The 18598-nt window shown below is 35.9% G+C and overlaps 1 protein-coding gene across 1 annotated transcript in view; it reads right to left on the reverse strand.

The window, feature by feature from the left end:
• The window catches only part of LOC133526760 (uncharacterized), a 41948-nt gene extending 23767 nt beyond the window's left edge, over nt 1–18181 (reverse strand). Inside the window, exon 1 of the mRNA XM_061863519.1 lies at nt 18043–18181. Within this exon, the coding sequence (XP_061719503.1) occupies nt 18043–18048 (6 nt within the window). The 5' untranslated portion in view covers nt 18049–18181. The remainder of the gene's footprint in view (nt 1–18042) is intronic.
• Nucleotides 18182–18598: the final 417 nt, after the last annotated feature.

Genomic DNA, 18598 nt, shown 5'->3' on the forward strand with positions numbered 1-18598 from the left:
TGCAAATTTTAAAGTTTTTACCTAATACTAAACATGCACCTAAATAATGTCCAAAATTAATTCATGTGTATTTACATAGCAATATTTACATTAAAACCTAAAAAATGCAAAAACGAGATAGGTACAGTGCGCTGCGAAATTGCATGGAGAAATTATGAATGAATTTATTGATGAAGTCGCCATGCACTTGTACAAAAACTTATAACAACTATAATTTTCGACTAGAATCATTGGTAAAATTGGTTAAAAGACAAAACTATTCAAATTATAAAATTAAGAAGATATTGAAAATAATTAATGTCAGCAAAGATTAATAAGAGTAAATTAATTAAAATATAAAAACATTAAAACGAATTAATAAATGTCATGTAGTAACAAATATATACAAGGTGGCCAAAAAATATGTGAATTCCCGTTGCCAGGGAGGTTTTGGGATTATACTGAGCATCTTTTACTACGGGACCAACCCCGAATCCGCGAAAACAAAAATTACCCTCCCATAGAAAATGGACCAGCTAAAATGTATGAAACAGCCAAGAAATATTTTCGCGATACGCTTTTCGGTGAAGGAAAACATCGTGAAGAAACCGGACTATTCCCAATAGGGCTTAGTTTACCCTCTGGGTTGGAAGGTCAGATGGCAGTCGCTTTTGTAAAAACTAGTGCCTACGCCAAATTTTGGGATTAGTTGTCAAGCGGACCCCAGGCTCCCATGAGCCGTGGCAAAATGCCGGGACAACGCGAGGAAGAAGAAGACTTGCACTGTCTAGGCTGCCAATATTGCTGGCAACTTATCTTGGCCTGACTACCCTTAAAATTAACGGATAAAAAAAAATAGATTTGTAAATTTCCGACATGGAAATGACATGTCATAACTTTCGATTGTTTCGTGGTGTTCATTGTAATGCCTGGTGCTGTCACTGTCAATATAGTGACAGCACCCGCTTCAACGTCGCAGCAGCAATGCCGCAACAGTAATGCAGCTGCAGTTACCAGCGGAATGTCACCTTCATGGTCTTTGTCCGGGCATGCACTGCCGCTAGGGTGACCAGATGACACGAATTTTTCATTTTCCCGACAATATATTGTCCCGTAATTTTATACTTCAATGGCATTTAATGATAAGAATATGTTATTTAGTTAATAAATCCACATTTTGTTATCCAAATATGTAATTATAAATTGTTGATCTGTGATTGTTTTAAGAGTAATAAAGAAAATAAAGAAAATCAAAATTTGTATAGATTAATGTATTGGCACACCTCATTAAGAGATACAGCTTAAACAAAAACAATTTAACAACACAACAATTAGCAACAATGAATGTATAGGTTATTAGTTTATTATTTCACACTTTCCTTCTCAGATAATATAAAAATTGTTGAGTTTTTAATTATTGTTTTTTAAAGTCTTTCATTAAGAAATTTAGCATTATGCCAAATATTAGTAATAAAAAAACTAATTGTCATTTTTAATAAAAATACTGCCTGTCCTGTATGTTAACCTCGAATCCCGTATTTCCAATGCATTTTTCCCGTAAAACCTAAAATCAAATCTGGTCACCCTAACTGCCCCGCTACCCTGCGAATCTAATACGCAGTTATCTGTCTATGTATTCACAGAATAAGCGGCATTTTCGGTTCGCGTGCTCAGATCGCACACCTTTGAAGAAGTTAGTCAATGCTTTGAAGTTGAAGTTCTAACCTCATCATCTCACTGAAAAGGTCAAACACAGTTTTGATTTTTTTTGTGAAAAACAATTTTTATAAATACGACCCCCGTTAGAAAAATAATTTATTAGCTTCTAGTTTTAATAATCTCAGTTTTTTAATTAAACGGCGTGTTCGACGTATTGGTATGATGGAAAGGGACAAACGATGATCAGCGGCATCGTAACTTTAGTACACGTTTATGAATGAGGGGGTTTACGTTTAGACAAACAAACCCCTGCGAGTAGTACCAGGCGCAAAAGTGCCAGTGTCTTGTCGCATTACCTGACCGTCTAGCACAAATTGCGTTCTCCCGCGCGAGTCCATACTTGAAGTCGCGCAGCATGCATGGAGACGCGCGCGAGAACGCAACTCATGCTAGCCGGTCACATACACACGGTTGTACACGGTAAACAATAAATGATTTCTATTGTATTCAGGTTGGATGGCAATGGTAAGAAGCCGGGCGAGCATTTTCCTTAAGAGACACACGAACCTGCCGTCAAATACCGCTCCCATACAAAAATAAATTACCCTCTGATTTTAGAACGACATGCTTAAATTACATGAACATTTACATACCTAACATATGTAATAATTATGTCTATGTATTAAGGTTGTTTTCGTTGGTAAAAATTGTTAAGCAGAGAAAATAGAGGTAAAACAGAGACGCTTTCACATAGATTTTCGAACATTGACCGGCCTCTTGCTATCTCTATTGCACGCGCATAATTAGTCCACGATACCGGCTGTCAATGTCACTGTGCGAGTTTGGCAGCAATATGTATAACTATGTGCGTGCAATAGAGATAGCAACAGAAGGGTCAATGTACAAAAACCAATCTGTAAAGCCACAGAATAATTAATAGTACTACCGTACAAAAAGAAAACTTCCTCCAAAAGCCGAAGTTTGGCAGTGATTCAGTGCCTAATCAATGAATCATGTTGTCCGTTTCTAACATATGGAACTATCTCATTCGGCTATTTAGGGTTGTCAAAATTCATGTAATTATCTGTGGTTATGCACGCAAAAGGACATCAAGTTGTGCCAACCCAAATAATTGCTCGGAACAATGCCGTGCCGAACAGAGCCGAGAAAGCCCGAACGCTCTAGTTTCCGCCCCCTGGTAAAGCGTCTCTTCTTTAGCAGAAGTTTTGTATATACAATGTCCACTCATTCAAGTTTCATACAATTTCTAGCAAGTAAAACTAGTACCAGAAATAGATATATGTTACTTGAACGTTCATGTCATCCCTATTTCGTAAAATGAGAGCGTAACTTCGATTGTATGTCAGCAGCTAGGTTCTTGAGAGTCTTGAGACTCTCAATTCCCAACTCATTAATCACCATTATTTTAAATAGACATTCGCACATGCTAAAGTAATTTATTAACTTGTAACTATTTGCAAAATTAAAGAGAGCGCTGAGCAACGTAAAACATTCGCAATGCACAAAATAAAGTGACTCAAAATATGTTGAAAAACATTTTTACTGCGGCATACTGTTGGTAATTATAACAAATGTTAGTGTATGAAAGCTACATGAGAACACATGTTTTGAAGATAATACGTTTTGTTTTGGGCCCTCAGCACACGGAGCGTAAGCGTAAGTTATGAGTACGAAACGCGTGGAGTGCTAGGAGCCTACCGCGAAAATCAAAATACGCAAATTGCGGGAATCTTTCTCTTTTACTCTCACTAAGACGTAAATGCGATCGACAGAGAAAAATGCCCGCAATTGACGAACTTCGATTTTTGCGGCTATGCTGCAGGCTGCTGACAACAGCACCAACCGTCGCGTAAGCGTAATCGTTTTTTTATGTGGGTAATTAGTTGAATCATGGCATCGCTGGCGTCATGTCTTCGGCGGATGTATCGACGATCTTATTTTCTCTTTAAATGAACATTTTTTATTGTATGGTTATACCGTTATATTTTAATAGGTGTTTTATTAATTCCTAGCTCTTTAGAAGGCATTCGCATTAAAATAAATCATAAGCCAAAATAAAATAAACATTTAACCATCAACGAACAGCCAAACTCCAGCGGGAATAATGAATATTTACATTTAGTAATTAAATCGTAGCAGTAGGGTATCGCATCCGAACCTACCCGTCGCCGAGTAGTTGCTAAGCGATCGGTACACGAATCGATCAAAGTATAAATAGTTTTGTCGGGCGGGAGGAAAGGAGACGACTGTTCTTGAGTGTTTATTAAGTGGTATTTCAAATTTGACTTTAGTTTAAGAGGAAAGGGGACGGCGGCTTCTCCATACAAACGTAGTCCCCTTTTTTGCTCTCTGGATGTTGACATTATGGAAAATATTTTTACATAATTTGATGTATATTAACCATAGCTATGCTCCTTCGTTTGACGTTTTTGATATTTGTATTATTGTAAAAATTAAGGGAGATAAACATATTTCATACAAATTTTTAAATGCTCTTAAAATGGTTTTATTAATACCACGACGGTGGCAAAACATGCATACGGCCCGCCTGATGGTAAGCAGTCACCGCAGCCTATGGACACCTGCAACTCCAGAGGTGTTACATGCGCGTTGCTGAACCTTTAAAAACCTGTACACTCCTTTTTTGAAGAACCCCATACTGTAGTCCCTCGGAAAAACCTCAGAAGGGAGTTCATTCCACAGCCAGAGCGTCCGCCGAAGGAAATTCCTCTTGAACCGCACAGTACGAGTACGCGACCATTTAGGTTCTATGGTTAGAAATTCGAAAAAAAAAAAACATAGCGGTATATAATAGTAATAGCTGCGGTTGATATACAACATATTGTGTCGAAATATTTTCAATAATGTTAATATTTAGAGAGGAAAATGAGGGCTACGTTTGTATAAAAAGGCGATTTCGCGCGTGATCTCCACTTTCGCCTTAATGTAAGCAAATTAGAACTGTAAACCTTAAGATACGTTTGAAGTTTATAGGTACCTAATAATATTCATTCCTAATAGGCACAAATGTAATCTATATCGAAGATTAGATATTTACTTCAGTGCGCAAAATGAATATAGTTATAATCAAAAGCCAGTGTTTCAACAGCAGTATGTTGTGTAAACTAATAAACTCAGTTTCAAAGGCGCTTCTATTAAAACTCTCCTTTTTGCGAATAAACTTTTAACGGGTAGTATAAAGGGCACAACCCGTCCTGGCTATGGCAAACTACATAGCTAATCTACTGCATGCGGGTTAAAGCGCTCGGATAACCCGGTGAAACTTTGCCCCCGAGATTGTAACATCTACGTGCAACCAGAGATCTAATTTATAATACTAGAGAACCGTTAGTCGTTTTAACAACATCCCTGGCATTCTGGCCTAACTACGAGAGAATTTTCCTTCCATTTTGTTCGAATTTTCAACGAAAACCGTTTAAAGCATTCCAGTGGCGGCTGAACTATTCCGGCGCCCGATACACTGGTTCCGTGCGGATTTTAAAATAACTCGTGTAATAATTCGTTTCTGTCAGTTGACTACAAAAACCAAGAATGTTAGCTCTATCGGGTTTTTTGTGTAGATTTTTGGTGATGAGAGGTGAAAATCTTTTCACTTATTCATATGTACTTTACCCTACCAGGGCAAATATGTTATTAGGAATCTGTGTCATTAAAAATTGATACGGATTTTATGGCCCATTATAGAGGCCATATATTAATGAGCTTCCAGAAAGGAGGATTTTGTCTAAGAGGAAAGGGGGTGGCCGCTTCTCCATACAAACATAGTAATTTTGAAAAATACGAAAAAATCAGACGCAGGGGCATAACTAATGACCAATATACAACAAATGGTGTCAAAATATTTTCAATAATGTTAATGTCCGGAGAGGAAAATGAGGACTACGTTTGTATGAAAAGACGATTTCGTGCGGGTCCACTTTTGTGTTAAGGTTGCATGTTAATCAATGTGCTTTCATGCCACTCCACCCCCGGTCTACCCGAGGAGGCCTACTCGCAGGTCAGGCAGCATACCTAACAGTTTGAATTTGTAGAAGTACATAGTTGTACCAAATTCCTATACCGAATTAGGGTTTAAACCCAACATGGTGTTTTGCGTTCCGCTGCTCGATATACCAACAAGTTAGCATACCGTACTAGGAAAACTGGACTTTACTGAATTTATTAGGTATTTAAATTGCATTCTTTTAAACGTTTAAGTATAAAGACACATCTTTATGTATTAATGGTAAGTATGTAGGTAGTGATTGATTTGATTATGTATTTGCAAACATAAATGCGCGTCGAACTCATGTTGGATGTTTCCGTACGACTTTTATCAGACTTTTCTTATGAATATTGACGAGAAACGGACGATTAGCCATGTTGCATACATTTAATATCAAACCAAAAAATTCAAGTTTATGAGTCTCTTCGACAGGTTACTTAATTGAATAGAGTAAGTAAATAGGCTATTAATAGTGTTTTTATTTTCGATATTGTAAGTTAGTATTACGACCGTATATATGCTAATAATTAATAGCTATATTAAACCGGCTGGGTCATTTACTGCACAATCATATAAGTATAGTCCCGGATTTTAATTAGTGAGCTATTTTAGGTTTACTTTACATTGGACATTTCATATCGTTAGTATTGACAACCACATTAGCTTGAACCCTATTTAAGTCTATGACCGTAATCATTAAATATTCTTACTTCAAATTAGACTTTTGTATTGTTTTAATCCGTAAACTTTTATTTTATGATATTTTTTTGCCGACGACTGTACATTTATTTCAAGTCATCGTACTCTTTGAGACGATTCTAACAAATCCCAACTCAACGAGGCTGCGTTGCTTTGCCGTATTCCACCGCCACCTTTGGTCTCCATCATAGATAAGCTCGATTGGCCAACGGTCTTTCACAAGTAGGTATACCAAATTGACTCTATCGAATGTCAGAAAGTGGTTCTAATTTACACTCCCGGCCAAAAGTATAGAAACAAGCTCATATTTTAATAGAAAAGTGCGATTTTTTTTAGCGATGTAATATACTATTCATTAGAAACAAAATGGTAAATATAATAGTTGAACATTTTAAAAGTAAATTACTCAAATTAATCAACTTGTGGCTATGATATTTGCCAGGTCAACATTTTTCAAAGCAATTAAAAGGGTATAATTAAATATGTTACTTTTTCCTAATTTTTTTAAAATATTTTTGACAACATTTTAGGATGTTTTGATATTTGATAGATTATTTTGTGGTTGCTTAATGTAAATTTTAGGTTACAATAATAAAACAAAGACAGAAACATGAGATATTAAAGAAAACAACCTTGTTTCCATACTTTTGGCCTTGGGTGTAGCTTTCAATATATGACCCAAACATAAGTACATACCTACTAAATAACATGGCCAGTTAAATAAATGCTTCACAATTCACAAACGCGTTGACATTCGTTCACTAACATCGAGCATGTGTACCTAAGCACCTAAATTACAATGCTTTGTTCCCACTAGTCCCCAGTGCTGCTGCATGAGTTCGACCTCGACCACCGACTTCGTTGCCACAATGAGCTTAAGCGAATTGTGGACGTTCGATTATTCCGCCAACCTCTCCATGGCGGCGTTTAGAGGGAATTTCCAATTAAGCTCATGGGTGACACCTTTGAATCATAGACAATATATAGATAATTTGTATAATAATATAATTTCTACGCTAAGTGAGGCAGCTACTTTTACTAAACAATTAAGTACTAAACGGCGTTATAAGCACGTTACGGGATGGAACAAATATGTTAAGGATGCTCACGGTCAGGCTAGATTATACTTTCAGCAGTGGATAGCATTTAATAGGCCTACTAGTGGACACATTTATGAACTAATGATTCAGTCACGTAAAGATTTCAAAGTTAGGCTGAAGTGGTGTCAAGATAATCAACAAAAGATTAGATTGGATATTATCTCGACCCATCACTCAGCAAAAAACTTTAGCAAGTTTTGGAAAGAAACGGGTAAACTTAATCCGAAACCAAGCCTGCCTGTGAGCATTGCGGGTAAATGTGAGCCCACTGATATAGCCAACTTATTTAAAGAGCATTTCCAGGTGAAGTCGTCGCTAAGTCGGTCTGTGCCGGTGCTCGGTGCGGGTCCATCAAGTGTGTCGGTTCGTTTCTCGGTAAGTGATGTTTCTTCTGTCATTAAAACCATGAAGACGGGGAAATCACCGGGACACGATGGACTAAGTATCGAGCACTTGCTGTATGCTGGGACACATCTTCCGCGAGTGCTTGCGTTATTGTTTAATTTGTGTGTTAGTCACTCGTACCTGCCGAGTGCACTGATGCAAACTATTGTTGTGCCTATAATAAAAAACAAAACGGGGGATGTGTCTGACTTGGGCAATTATAGGCCGATTTCGCTGGCGACAATTACTGCTAAGGTGCTGGACAGGCTTCTGGATAGGCAGCTTCGGAAACACTATAAGGCTAAAGATGCTCAGTTCGGTTTCCAGCCAGGAGTGTCGACGGAATCTGCCATATTTTGTTTAAAAAGTACAGTCCAGTACTATGGAAAGCAAGATAGTCCAGTGTACGCCTGTTTTCTGGATCTTTCCAAAGCGTTCGATCTGGTCTCGTACGACATCTTGTGGAGCAAGGTGTCGTCCGAGACCAGTCTCCCTGCAGAGTTATTAGCGGTCTTTGAATACTGGTACAGCAACCAAATCAACTCTGTGCGGTGGGCAGGCGTGCACTCAGACGAATACGTGCTGAACTGTGGAGTGCGGCAGGGGGGGGTAACCTCTCCGACCCTATTTAATATATATATGGACGGGCTGATTGAGGAACTCAGTGGCGCCAAGGTTGGTTGTAACATTGGCGGTACCTGCCTCAACAACATAAGTTACGCTGATGATATGGTGCTGCTGGCTCCCTCAATCAGAGCGCTCAGGAAGCTCCTAAAAATATGTGAGCATTATGCGGAGAGACATGGGCTCAGGTATAACACTACAAAAAGTGAACTACTCATCTTCAGGGCCGGCAACAAGAAACTAGAGGAAGTTCCTAGGGTTGAGTTAAATGGTACCGCCCTGAGGAGAGTAGAGCGGTTTAAGTACCTGGGTCAATGGCTCACCGAAAGCCTTAATGACGATCCTGATTTGGAACGAGAGCGCAGGGCGTTGACGGTCAGATGCAATATGCTGGTGCGCAGGTTTGCAAAGTGTAGCAATGACGTAAAGGTTACACTTTTTAAAGCTTATTGTCAGTCTTTTTATGCTTGCAGCCTGTGGACCAGCTTCTCGCAGCGATCGTACAATGCGCTGCGTGTGCAATATAATAATGCGTTTAGGATACTGATGGGTCTGCCTCGGTACTGCAGTGCATCAGGGATGTTCGCCGATGCCCGTACGGATGACTTTTACGCTATTATGCGTAAAAGAGCGGCATCCCTATTGCATAGGTTGCAGGGTAGCACCAACAGTCTCCTAAACGTATTTGTCGTCAGAGTGGACTGCCCACTGATGAGGCGTTGGAACCAACTGCATGAACCCAACGGACCAACGCATCATCGACATAGATTATGTTAAGTAGTTTTAGGTATTTATTGTTTTGTTTATATTGTACTAACTTAGATATATAGGTAGATAAATAATAATTGTTGTATGTACTAACACTATATGAGTTTTTAGCTCGAAATAAATGATTTTCATTTCATTTCATTTCATTTGAAATGCAGATTGCCTCCAAACAGTCGAGACAAAGTTCATCTAGTCAGTTTAGTGTAGGTAGTTTATATGCCTTTAAGCTAATCTCGTTATTGACAGTTGGAATAGGGTGGGTCATTTTCTAAAAATTTGGATATTTCAAGAGTTGCCTAATTAAGTATAATTACGATCTGTATTCAAAATAGGTATATACTTTATTCAAAACTTCATACAAACCTAACCAACCTACCTACCTACTTACTTAAATTTTCAAATGTGAGTTTTGCTTTATCTGATATTTTTATATGATTGAACTATGCAATCAATAAAATAGCATTGCAAAATAAAACCAAAATTACTATATTTTAACCCGATATTTAACTTTATACCTAAACGGCGCGGCGTGCCATAGGGATTTTTTTATTTCTACTTCTTTATAATCAGTTTTTTTAATATAACAGTATAATTTGTTGCCAAATAAAACTTTTTAATGGCGTAAGAAGTCCTATACCAATGATTACAATTTAGTGTATGTATGAACTTAGCTATTTTTTACCTCGTTTGAAGAGCAAGCTAAAAGTATATAAGAACCATACTTTGTTTAACATTTTCGTTATTCTAAGACCTAAAGAAACCTAACTTTTGGTAAGTATTACAAGTTGAAAAAAATTAGTGTTTTTTTCTTCATACAAAAGTGAAAAACGATGACAATATTTATCCAATAAAAAAAATTGTTTATTTCAGACAAAATCCAGATCCAATAATAATTAATAACAATAAGCGTCTGGTGTCCATTTTTATTTGGTTATATATTATACCTTAGACTAGTCGCTTTCAAGACGTTTGGCTGTCACAAATATCACAATCAAGCATTTTCAGCTCGGATTGTAAATTGGATTCCTAAATAAGTAGCTATTGACTGGCGTCAAAGAAATGGAAGTAAGTAGGTACCCATGAAAATTGTAATTTTTCAGTTTAGCCCCATGCCGCCCAATGTACATTAAGATGTACAGTCTGTTTCAATGTAGTTAATAAGCCATAATAGTTTCTATTATCTAGGAGAGAACACTGACTTCTGTAACACAGGTTTTGTCCTTGCTCAAAAGTCAGGGACTTCAACACTTCTATGTACATACTTGCTTTATGCTAAAAATTAATTTTATTAAGTATTAAAAAATATGGAATTTAACCTTTCATATAAAAAAGAAACATAGTAGCATCTCTTTTGGATTATAAAATTTTCGAACAAATAAAACTCAAACCGATTTTAAAATAAAATTTGGATCTAACTTCCCTAGCAAACATTTCGTACGGTCTGCGGCATGAGGATATATAATATTCATTAATTCAAACGCTTTTCAAATAATTGCCTTCATTAATACACTAAGCAAATGAAAAAGCGCGTATTTCGATAGATATGTAATAGTGATTTTGGTAATTAGGTGTCTTTAGAAAATACCATAATGCAATTAGAAAACCATATGGTTGACTAATTAGAGCGACAACATTCAGGGAATTGCGGGTAATGTACACTGTGTTTTTATTGAATTCCGTTAACTCCGGGATATGGGTAAGTACGTTTAAGGTAACTAAATGGCATAGTTTATAAAAATATTATTTTTATTATATAAAAAGTAATTAAATGTTACATATAGCGTTGTTGTAACAAGGGTATTACATTTAATTCAACCAAATAATTGAAAAATGTGAGATATCAATGTCATTTCGAACATCGATCGTCCGACCGAGATAGTATTTACGTTTAGTTGCAAATGTACACACTCGTACTAAACACTAATCAATAACAGGCCCTAAGGCAAGTGTATACGTAATTTTTTTATTGGTTATCTCCGAAATGGAGTTAATTAGAATACGGTGTCTTTGAGAAAGTTGAATAATTTAAGGAATTTTTAGGAATGCACCCTTCAAATTGACGGAAATAAAAAAACACGGTGTATACATGTGGAAAGTTAATATTTATTTTATACATTTGGAAATGGAACCAGCAATTCCCTGAATGTTGTCGCTCTAATTAGTCAAATGAACCGTTGTTTTGTTAAGCCTTTTCCAATTCGCCTACGCTAGGCAGCAATGGCGCCCAAAATTTACGTTACCGATTTGCGAGCATTTATGTTAACGGCACCAATTATGGGACATTTAAGAGAAAATTTGGATTATTTTTTAAATTTTCCCGACATCTGTAAAATTTCTACAGCTTTATGCTTTAAAAGTTGAATGTTCAATTCGTCCTTTATGTTTTCTATGTATTTAATGAAAGCTACTGCAATTGGTTTAAATATTATTACCCAATTAAAACTATTGTTTTTGCTCCAGTCATGGGATGTTGTATGGCGCCATTAATTTTCAAACTAACAAATATCAATGAAAAATAAACTTAAGCAGCTCTTGTATATGGTAAAATGTTGGCAGAGATTAAAAACTGACGGTAATTACTTGTTTTACAGGATTTGTCTATACCATCCTATTTCTGGTGCATGTTCCATTAAAGGGTTGTTTACTACATATGTGAGAGATATTTAATGTTCCATTAGTTCCGGAAGTTAATAAATACTTTGATTAAATAAATCCTTTCCGAAATACACATATAACGAATAAGCAATATAAAATATTATTCTGGTGTTAACTATTATTTCTCATTACACCGTCCACACATAAATGAAATCGTATATATTTACACCTGTTAATTAAAGTATGTACCTAAGTATTTGGATTAGCTAGACGGTTTTATATTAGCAGAATAAATCTCTCGTGAATATACCTGATTATTACTTTTAACCGTACAAATATAATGAAAATGTTGAAGAATCAGACAACATTCGTTTAGCTATGAGTACCTAATTCTAATTTCCGGTATCTAGCGATAAAATGTCTGTTTGTGTAATAATATTTCTGTTAAAGCCCCGGAAATTAATTAGACAGCTATAAATAAATCACTTTGATGCCGATATTTGTCATAGGTAAGATGAAGAAATTTATCAGAGGATATTGTATTGTAAATACAGTGAGCATCAAAAAATCGTGCCGCTACTAGCAACATTCTGCATGTATCAATAGCATTTCAATAAAAAAAAACAGTAGAATTTCTACATATTGTGTCATAAAATTTTTGAACAAATTAAACTCAAGTCAATTAAAAATAAAACTATGGTAGCAGATATGTTTGGCCAATAATATTATAACTGAAGGGCTTATCTTGTACAGATTGTACAAGTTGCCTTTAGTCGCGCCTCGGCATCAAGCGATAAATTTAATGTGCACGTACTAACGAGCTCTCGCACACCGAAAGAGAAATAAGAGACAAGCTTATGTTTAACAACGAATATGACAAAGATGAATGGAATGCGAAAATTAATCAAAAATGACCAATTTCTTCGTGGATATGTAAATAAATATGTAAGTATTTTTATGCTCCTTATGTATGAGTATAGTCTACCTATTTAACCTATGAATGGCTATATAATATCATTGCGTTTGTCGCGTTTTTTCATTCACCACTAATACCACTATTGATGCTGACTGTTCTCTGAAAATATGTCTGCGGTTGCGTCTAATTGCCACGACTCATTTCATACATTTTGTCGTATCGATCAGTGTGAAGTTAGATGATTAAAAAAAATAACCGGGTTCCGGCACAGGGCCAAAGCTGCCGGTGGTCAGGGCCGCAGAGAGAGGAACCGATGTACTATACGCGCCGTATCTAAGATTACCGCCTTCTGCATCTGACCCTTGATCCAGCCACCCAGCGAGAGTCTCTCTAGGTGTCGGTCGAGACTCTTATTATTATGTACAACATACTCGTATATTATTTATTATTCATTCTTGAAATATGACTTACAATTTCATTTTACGTTATGTTTTGTAATAAGTACATATTTTATAAGATTTGTTTTAAATAGTGAAAATATTTATTATAAAATAATGTATATACAACCTAAATTTAAGTTGCAGGAATTATAACTACTTATAAAATAAACTAATATAACTAAACCAAACTAAAAAAAAAATACTTAAATCTACCCTCCAACCCTTGGCCTCTTGGCAGAGAGCCCATCACGCAGGCAAATTTAATATTGTATAAGATTTGTTGGTGTATATTAGATAATAAAACGAATATGTTAATTAATTTCAAATACAATAAAAAATTGTTTATTAATAAAATATGACTATGACAATGACTATGAATGCAAATATTCGAACTCTCTCAAACCGTTTGAACTTGAATTACAACAATCCTACCGTGCCTTACTTCGCAGAACAGCCGTAACAGCTATCGAAAAACTCGTTCAATTATTTACCTTATTATCGGCATACCCCGTTATCAGGGTTGGCTATAGTATCTATCGGATCGAATCCTAACTTCGCCCAAGTAAAATATTAAAATAAAATTGTTACCAAGGAATATATATCCATTGAACTCACAATAAAAAGAGCTACATAAATATCTTTGTCACCCGTCCCATAATACGCCTATATTTTTTATTATGAAAATTATACTAACTAAAACTTATTCCAAATCCTAAACGTATAATACGCCCATAAATCCCATGATAGAATTTATAGTGGAATTATTATTTAATATGAATAAAAGGCGAAGTTATGTACTAAAGGCTAATTCAGGGTAGCGGTGTTTTTGCAAACCCTCATTTTCAATTAACTGCAGCATTGATAACGGGTTTGATTATCGGGCAAGACATTGCAAATTGTACCTGTTTTTTCAAATGGCTATTACGACTGTTATGATACAATAATCAATTATTTACTTAACTATAAAATAGTACGAATATCTATATACTTAACATGACTTAATCTGTCAAATATACATACACATTTATTAAAGGAAAAGATACTAAACTATTGTCAAATACTGTCAAATTAGTACGCACTATCTAAATCAATATCTCATTACCGTAAAATCGAAAGGCCTGACTGAATGCTCATCCGAGCTGTTAGGCCCGCTTGATAGAATTATATTAATATGGACCTACCTACAAAGTCCACTCCACTTAACGATAATCCATTGATATCAAATTGATCTTAGTTATTCACTCAATTGGTTCATTTTAGCACTAAAGCAGGGAATATTAAATGTAAATACAATTAAGTTCGTTTTAGAGCGTTTTCATATTGTGCGATCCGATTTCGGATGTATGATTCCTACCTAGTCAGGCCGCGGGCGCGCCGTCCTTAGCGGACACGCACTCCACAACAAACGCTATGCCTGCACATACGCACTCAAACAAATATTATCGGCCCGACAGCTGAGCATGGCTGAAATTATTGGAAGCGCCTTTCCGATATCGGATGCTGGAAGGCGCCTATGAGAAAAACCATTGAGTACCTATGTCAATGAGAAAAACATGAGAGAAACAGATGCAGGAGAATGCCATATGCCATATTTTTTACTAATAATGATTTATTCAATGAATCAATAAATACAGAAAAACACATAAATAGGTCTTACATTTTACTTCCATCCGACATTCGATATCGGGCGGAGCAATGTGAAAACGCTCTTACAGTCATATTTTCATTTTTGCTACTACAGTCTTAGGTTTACCATACTGCCGAAGAAAGGTTGAATTTTTCGAGCCCATGTATGCTTGTCAAATTCTTTGACATGCCTTAAGACTATCCGTTTCAATAAATTCAACATTCTTCTATTTATGAGCCGAATTTAACAAACTTAAAATCATTAAAATCGGTCCATACGTTCTTGACTTATAAACGGTGTAACTACCTAACTAACTCGACTTTGTTTAACACATATAGATATAATTAGTTATACACACACTGGAGCAATATTTACCGTATTTCACTTTTGAGTTAATTTTTCAGAACTAGGAGTTTCAAAACTAGATCGAACTACATCTTAATAAAAAAGTATGTACCATAAAATGTGCCTATTTTGCTCCCCATTGCATAATGAAACTAATGAAAACTATAAGTATCACGACCTTATTTAAATGTTACAATATAGTAGTGAAGGTCTACTTTAAATCGGCTTATATATCAACACAACTACCACAATATAGGTAATAACTTTTAAAAATTATTTTAAATTCGAATTTAGGAACGTAGTAGTTTTATCTTACTTATACGGTATCAAAAAGATAAGTTTTATTGAAAACGGACACTTCTTTTTAGTAGTAAAGTAACCCTTGCCTGCGTAGCTGGTGGCCTAGGGTTGAGATGAGTTCATTTATTTATTCAACCCCTAAATTTTTTAGGTTGATAAACTGTACGGTTCTAATAAGCGCTATGTTAATTGTAAGACAAAATGGATATATACAGATGATTACTATACCTAGCTTATATCTAAAATAGGCCCCTGAGGCATTGTACCAAGGATGCTGGCGGCATTTTGTAAGACGAATTAAAATGCTTATTTAATCTCAGCAAGCAAGCAATTACAATCAGAATTGTAAATTTTAATTTCATTGGGTACACTTTCAAATGAACTGTATAATATGAATATATTTTTATTACTCCAGCTCGTTTAATACTTCAAAAACTGAAAAGAAAGCTCCATTGTATCCTCAAGAGTGGCAAAGTTACCTGATGGAAAATTTGAGTTGTTTTCTCATGTTGGGTAGTAGAATTGACTGACTTATATAATTTTGAATGGTATATATATATATTTAATAAATTTCGTTTGAATACCATTTGTTATGTTTTACAGTTAGTACTTTCCTCGCGTAGGTGTGATGAAAAATGTTGTGTTTCACTCGAGAGCCAAGTTTGTTTAACCCTCGCAACGCTCAAGATTTACACTTTTCAAACTTTGGAAACTTTCGCTTGCTTGGGTATCAATATTATCACTAGGGGTTAAACAACAACTTCACCCCCTTGTAAACCAAATAACTACTTTCGTCTATTATCTACCTTATTTGCGTACGTAGTAATCAATCAGACAATACCTACCTTGTGAAAGATAGGTGAAAACACAGGTGTGCTTCACAACTTTAAATGATATTATATAACATGAATGACAAAACCTTTATGTACCTACATCCTACCCAATAATTATGTCAATTCGTAATGCTCTTTTTTCCTCCAAATTGCGAATTTATTGATATTAACTCTAATCTATTTTTAGTAGACATCTTAAGATGTACATACTGTATAAATAGGGCATCAATATCACAGAGTTACTCGTACATTCCAATATAAACACGTTAATAACGCAATTAATTTGTGTAGATACATAGCAGTCAATGACTTTCATACATACTTATTTATCCGCCCGTCTAATATTAACTGACCCACGCCACGTCCCTAGATAATAACACAACTGTCACTTGTGCTTTTTATCATCAATAAATAATATTAAACGAGACAGTTAGTCTGTCGGTGTTCCGACATTTTGTGTAGGCTAGTACCTGCCCGAAAGGACAACTCTAGAAAAAAAGGGTTGCGGCTTGCGGCAGACCGACTTAACAGATTTAAATGTTTACCTCAATGTATCTAAAAGTCTCGACTAATTTGGTTTTAAAATAAAATGTTATTTAATTGTTTGATTTTATAATTGAAAATTTATTTAGGTACTTGCTGAGGTATGCCATCATTACTTAGTTTAATTAAATTGTAAGCATGTAATTAGTTCGTTTTCTAACACAATGTATTATAGAAATAAATAAATGAAATGCATGAATGAATGAAATTAATTAAACGCTAACCACGTCCAATAAAAATAATAACGAATGTTACTTACATTCCTTAAGTTACGAGTGTGCAATTCATTTCATAACGAATTTGTTCAGAATCAGCCTTCAGGCGCAACGCAACGACTCATCCTTCGCCATCGCCAGTGACAAATGTCCGCATTTATTTTTAAACGGCACCCCATTAGCAGTTACATAAATCAACAACAAGCACCTAGACAATCCGCTTAAAAAACAAAAAAAAGGTACGTACGCCGCGGCATCCCACTTAAAGAAATCCTAAAAATGCTTACGGAATCAAAGCGTGCGCTAGAGAGAGAGGATGAATTGCATGGGTTTACGCAAACAAACACAGTTTGCCTGTTAACGAGATAACGCACACAAACAAAAACCTCTCGCCCTTACCCTGCTGCGCGCAACCTCTTAAGTCGTCCCCTCCGCTCCTAAATAATTTGTGTGCAATATACCCCTTATAATGAACTAAGTAAATTTGGTTTTCCACATGCTACCTACATTAATTTAAATTTGTTTGTTAATGGGTACCTACTTAACCTACGATGCTTACAATCCGAACAAACGAATGTAAGTAAACGTTTGTTTTTGTTTGCATAATTTATACTCGCCGTTGACAGATCAATTTCGGTTGACAACCGATAGGAAAATTGATTACATTTTAAACAAGTAGGGTAGGTAATCCCACAGTATTATATGATCTCGATAGTGACGACAAAAACGCAAATCGGTTTAGTTTTAATTAAAATGAAACTTTAAATCAGATAACAGTGGATTCTGACACTTTAAGAACGTCATTTAAAAAATATGTACTTTAAAAAGTCAACGATTCGTTGGGCGCAACTATTTTGAAATGTTAACAAAACTTCGTCGAAGTAATAAATCAGATGCACGTAAATCTAGAAACTTATTAAACGCGTTCAAAGCATTTATGTTATACACTGGTGCATCTGAAACAGGTTGTGATAATAGTTGAACTTACCTCCATCTGACGTCGCGCGTGTCGAGTAGTCGGGAGCAGCGGGCAACAGGCGCACGGGCGACGGTCGAGCGACGAATGGCGCGCCGCCGCGGGCAGTCACAGCCAGCAGCAGGACGCCCGCCTATTGATCTGCCTTTTGCACCCGGGACCGTACAGGAGTACGCATATTCACACCCCGCCCCACCCACTATCTGCGGCTAGGCAAGATTTATTGCTTTTTCCGGGAATCAGCGGATTTCCTCTGTATGAAGCGACGTCAGATTTTTTGCGAAGGACGCAATTAACTTCTTACAAAATGTGCACTTAAGAGATGATAGGACATTTCTCGTTTCGCAGCTATGCGGCTGATAAACGTGTTTATTAGCGGAGGCTGCATTTAGCTTTTATGTCGCGACGCGCTTTTGTTCCTGACATTTCATTATTAACATTCTTCTTTTATTACATTTTCATTTTAAGAATAGACAATCAATCACACACGCGAAATTAATTAAGTATTACAAGTTCTTAACCATTTGAAACAGCAAACAAAATGAGTTTTAGAAACTTAAGTATCTCG

The sequence above is a fragment of the Cydia pomonella genome, chromosome 1, assembly GCF_033807575.1.
Source record: "Cydia pomonella isolate Wapato2018A chromosome 1, ilCydPomo1, whole genome shotgun sequence".
NCBI lineage: Eukaryota > Metazoa > Arthropoda > Insecta > Lepidoptera > Tortricidae > Cydia > Cydia pomonella.